The sequence below is a fragment of the Cyrtonyx montezumae genome, unplaced genomic scaffold (genome assembly GCF_038088225.1).
Source record: "Cyrtonyx montezumae isolate F1298 unplaced genomic scaffold, pur_monq_1.0 scaffold_10, whole genome shotgun sequence".
In the NCBI taxonomy this organism is placed as follows: domain Eukaryota; kingdom Metazoa; phylum Chordata; class Aves; order Galliformes; family Odontophoridae; genus Cyrtonyx; species Cyrtonyx montezumae.
This window is the reverse complement of record NW_027071826.1, coordinates 2,403,392-2,408,607: the sequence shown is the minus strand read 5'-3', so window position 1 is coordinate 2,408,607 and position 5,216 is coordinate 2,403,392. Positions and strand designations below refer to the sequence as shown.

Here is a 5,216-nt window from a genome sequence, read left to right as displayed (position 1 = left end):
AATGAACACAATGTCAGAAATTCTCAGTGAAAGTTACATCTGGGTTGCATTTGGTCCACAGATTGCCTGTAAGCCTCTGGCACGGCAGGCTTTCTCTTTACTGAAAACAGAGGCAAGACCTCAGCCTGCTCAGCCCCTGGGGGACTGCAGGGAGATTGTGTCATGCTGGCTAATCCTAATGATGAGAACGAATTGAATGGAGAGAGGAAGTGGATGCCCTTTTCTTTTCCTGCTTAATATTTACCACGTCAATTAGTTTAAAAAACCAACGGAGGGCAGCAGGCACTGAATCCCAGTTTGGTGCCAAAGCATCGTGCTATGTGATGGAGAGCAGCCCTGCATCCTGCCCTGCCTCACGAGGGTGTACCATACCCAGCACGTTGCTGTCTGTGTTCCTAAAAAACATATATCCCTGCTCTACTTTCAGCTGAACGATCAAACGGGGAATTTTTGTTCTTCAAAGTGCACCATTCAAACGGGAATCTCTTATCTGGTTGAAAACAAAAGAATGAAATCAGCAACCGTGGGTCTCAAAGCAGCAGAGATTTTAATAAGGTAAACTTTCTTCTCTAATGAGTAATAAGCAGTTCCATCTTTCACAGCCTTTTAAAATTGCTTTTAGTAAGGGACTGGATTTGTTTTAATCCTTTTCAGTATGTAAAGCCCCAGATATTTCAATCCCTTAGGGGCTCAGTATTTTCTAGCTCTGTTTTAAAAGGAAAACCGCTTTCAGAAATTGACAGAATCTGTGACTGATATAATTTTTTTTTTTTTTTACCCAGAAAGTGACCCAAAAGTGTCAGTTAAAAGGATCTCTGACATCCCACTCTGTGGATTAGTAGCAAACAGGCATATCATCTAGGTACAGTAGCTCTTTGTACTCTGACCTACTTGTTTCTGCTCTGGCTTGTTTCTTCTTGAAAGGTTATTTGAGAGAGATGCCAAATTTGCTTGAAAAACAACTAAAGCAGTGTCACCTGCCATGTGAAGTGCTTCGAATTAGAGTGGACCCTTGCAGAAGAGGATTGCCAGCACCTCGAACTCTCTGCTCTGCTGTGCAGGTGGAATAGGGACTGTAAAAACACATCAAGTCACTCGTTCTGGAGGATGCTTTTTATGAGGAAGGATTGAGATCCTTGTCTGGGATCAGGCCAGTGTTTGTGGAAGGCTCTCAAGAATTCAGCGTGGTCATTATTTATAGGTGGCTAACAGTTAATTGTCACTGTTGTCGTGCATACACAGGCATTCATCCTGTGTTGTGTGCATGCAAAGCTGTTAACGTAGCTGTCTTCTCTTTGTCCCCAGATACTTTCAGAAAGCACCACAAAGAGGCTTCCTTGGGTAGAAAACCCTGCACGAAAAATACCACGCTTTCTGGAAACGTGGGGAGCAAAGCTATCGAAATGGCAGAAAATAAGGACAACAGTATTAAAAACACAGATGTGAGACCCAAGAGCAGCCGGAGCAGAAGTGCAGACAGGAAGGATGGGTATGTCTGGAGTGGGAAGAAACTCTCCTGGTCAAAGAAGACTGAGCATTGTTCTGACGCTGAGACAGCAAACGCTGCAGGAAGGTCGGGGCCTAATTTAAGGAGCCAAGAGAGAAAGTGTAGCTGCTCCTCTATTGAGCTGGATCTGGATCGTTCATGTGGACACAGGTTTTTAGGCCGGTCCCTCAAACAAAAATTGCAAGATGCTGTGGGTCAGTGCTTTCCCATAAAAAACTGTACCAGTCGGCACGCCTCAGGGCTTCAGTCAAAAAGAAAAATTCATATCAGTGAATTAATGCTCGATAAGTGTCCTTTCCCTCCGCGCTCGGATCTTGCTTTTCGGTGGCACTTGATTAAAAGGCATACGGCCCCTGTAAACCAAAAAGCAGAAGACTGGATAATCACTGACTTATCCCAGAATGGAGAAAAGGAGGAGGACCTGCGAGACAACGAGATAGAGTCCGACCCCCCATCGGCTCCCTCCCCGTCCTCTGACCTCACCGATGGCGTTTCCTCCAGGCGGGACTCGAGGTCTGAGCTGGTGGCAGGGAAGGCAGCAAGGAACAGTAGAGATGACAGCGACATGGATTCCGACGATGAAGTTATAACACTGTGCACAAGCTCTAGGAAAAGAAACAAGCCCAAATGGGAGACTGATGATGAGCTGCTGCGGATGGAAACGCCTCCAAAATACCATACGCAGATTGATTACGTGCACTGCCTCGTCCCAGACCTCCTTCAGATCAACAACAACCCCTGCTACTGGGGGGTCATGGATAAGTACGCAGCCGAGGCGCTGCTGGAAGGGAAACCAGAGGGGACGTTTTTGTTACGAGATTCTGCCCAAGAAGACTATTTGTTTTCTGTGAGCTTCAGGCGCTACAGCCGTTCTCTCCACGCGCGGATAGAGCAGTGGAATCATAACTTCAGCTTTGATGCCCACGATCCTTGTGTCTTCCACTCTCCTGACATCACGGGACTCTTAGAGCACTATAAAGATCCAAGCTCCTGTATGTTCTTTGAACCACTTTTGTCCACCCCGTTGAACAGGACTTTTCCTTTTTCCCTTCAACATATATGTAGAACAGTTATTTGCAACTGTACCACTTACGATGGTATCGATGCACTTCCTATTCCTCCGTCAGTGAAGCTGTACCTGAAGGAATACCATTATAAATCAAAAGTTAGAGTACTCAGGATTGACGTGCCAGAGCAGCAAAGCTAGAAAATATTTTTGTGACAGAATGAAATTTGTCTCTGAGCGGAAGAATTGTGTGTTCACCCTTTCCTCCCTTTAAGTTTCTTTCTAATGGCAGTTTGATGTTTTTCTTCCTTTTTCTGCAGATCACTTACAACCCAAACTAACCTCTGCCTACAGCTTTTTTATCCAAATGTACTTTGAGTCTTCCCAGCTCTCTTTTAGAAATGATATTCGTTGTGGGCTTTTGGTACTGTTCCCAAACTAGTTTTATGGAATTTCAGGTAGGCTTTCTGGTATTTCTATAGGTGGATAGTCTTTAGGTCAGAAATCCTTAACAGTTGGTTTTGAACTCGATCCGTTTTTATATTTCCATCTGTTGCTGACATGTTTGAAATAATGCACTGTTAACTAAAGACCGACTCGTCTGTATTTCCTGAGTTGCTTTTAAAACCTGTCTCTAGTCCTCTGTGTGTGTGTCTGTATTTAATATAGTAATTTCATCCATCTATTTCTAACATTACTATTCCGAGCAAAATGAAGTTTGAAAGAGGAGATGATCTTTCTATAAATACATCAGGGAGGGGGAAAAACAATTCAAGCTGAGGGCAACACTCAGTACAGGAACAAACTCCTTTGCTATGGTGGCTGCTGCTTCTGAAATGATAAAGCACAGGGTGGGAGGGTGGGAAGGAAGGTACTTCCTTAAGGACCTTGTAGAGTTTATGGGTTTTAAACTATGCAGTTGGTCCTGAGGTGGTGATGGATAGTCAGATCTGCTGCTGCATTATTGCTTGAACGTGTGGAAAAGATGTTATCAAAAGCCAGCAATTACTCATAAAATACACGTGTGGCAGCACGCGGTGCACTCTTGCTCCTGGGTCACATTTCTCTTTTTTAGTGTTTCCATTTCACTGTGTGAATTTGCAGGCATCAGCTCTGTCCTGGAAGCTGGCTGCTGAGGACTTACCGAGGAAGCTTTGCAATACAGCTCCACTGGGGACCTGCTTTGCTGCCCACGCTGCCCCTGCACCAGAATACCCTTTCCCCTGAACTGCTGCCACTGTGATGTAAATAGATTTCCAGGCACATCTGCTTAGAGACCAGCCAGTTTGTTTTCACTATGTTTTAAACAGGTTTCGAACCAAAGTCTCCAGGGAGAAAATGCAAACACATCAATCTATGGCATCGCACATGGATGAATGCACTGCAGGACAAACTCTCAGCTGCTATAAATCAGCATGGCTTTATTGATGCACTTAGAACAGTTTATACCAGCTGAGAGTCTCCCTCCTCTACATGCAAATGACAATTGTATGACTGATGTCAGAAAAATTAACCTTTTTTTGGGGGGGGTAATGTTTTCCTTGTGCTGCTTCCATTCAACTGATAGCCATTTTTGCATGAGCTGTGTTTTGCAAAGAACAGCTTCACCTTAGTAAAATTATTTCTTCTTTGTCTACCCCTGCCATTTTCCTTACACAAAATGAATGGAGAGCAGGGGACAAGCTGGCTGGTTTTTTTATTCTGTGCCTGTCAGTGCAAAGAGCTGCACTGCTGCAATGGAGAATAGCAGTAACTGGCTTGAAGTCTGACTTGATTTTAGTGACTTTAAAGCTACGTGCAGTCTTCCAGAGACTGTTAGTTCAGTTCAGTTTTAGATGGGAGTCCCCATTATTGTATTTCTCCCAAGTCCACAATTTGTAGATTTCAGCCAAGAGTGGCATCCATTTGGGGACTTAGCAGAGGCTGTTGGCTCTTTCAAAGCCACCTGAGAGATGCCCCCTCAGGATGAAAGGCCAAGAACCTTTTGGGCTATAGGTCTGCAACTTGCTGGCATTTCAGTGTTGCTCCTTGTGCAGCCTGCACTGCTTTGGCAGCTGTGTGGTGCTGCCAAAGCAGCACTTACCCCAAAAATGTCTCGAGCTCTCCATTTTTAGGAGACCTGTATAATACAGCAGTTGGGGAATGAAGGTGCTGCATGCAAAAGTAGTGACTGTGAGGCAGTGAATGACATCTATGTAGATAAATGGCACGTAGAGGCCCTGATGAACAGGCTGTGGGTGCTCACCCTAGTTCTTTTTCCTGTTGTAGTTGTACAGATCATGCTATGACTGTGCCCTCAGGTTCCTCCCTGCTGTTGTTATCAGTCTCACTGGTGCTGTTCACTCAAATAATCCCTCCTAACGCCTTGCATTGCCCACCTGAAGGGTGCTCCAAAGATAAGCAAGTCTGCAAGCTCAACAGCAAAGCCCTCCAGATTTCTCAGACAGCCCCAGCAGCAGGGTAGGGACTTCTGCTTTCTCATGCCAAGTTCTTGTCGGATAAAGATGGGACATGGAACAAAGAAAGGTGTGGAGAAATACGAGTGCTTGAGGCACCATGGAACGGACCCTGGATGTCTGCAGCTGATGGAGACGTGCCTGGGTAGCAGCCCTGGCTGGAGGCACCCGGGCAGCTCTGTGCAGGGATTCTGTCCCTCGACACAAAGAGGGACCTGATGTTGGTAGATGAAGGCGGTCAGGTTCT

At 45.4% G+C, this 5,216-nt stretch overlaps 1 protein-coding gene across 1 annotated transcript; it reads left to right on the top strand.

The window, feature by feature from the left end:
* The first annotated feature begins 1,319 nt into the window (after positions 1-1,319).
* SOCS4 (suppressor of cytokine signaling 4) lies at positions 1,320-2,834 on the top strand. Its single transcript, XM_065755655.1, has one exon. It carries the CDS (start codon positions 1,404-1,406, stop codon positions 2,712-2,714), a length of 1,311 nt encoding a protein of 436 aa, XP_065611727.1. The 5' UTR covers positions 1,320-1,403; the 3' UTR covers positions 2,715-2,834.
* Positions 2,835-5,216: the final 2,382 nt, after the last annotated feature.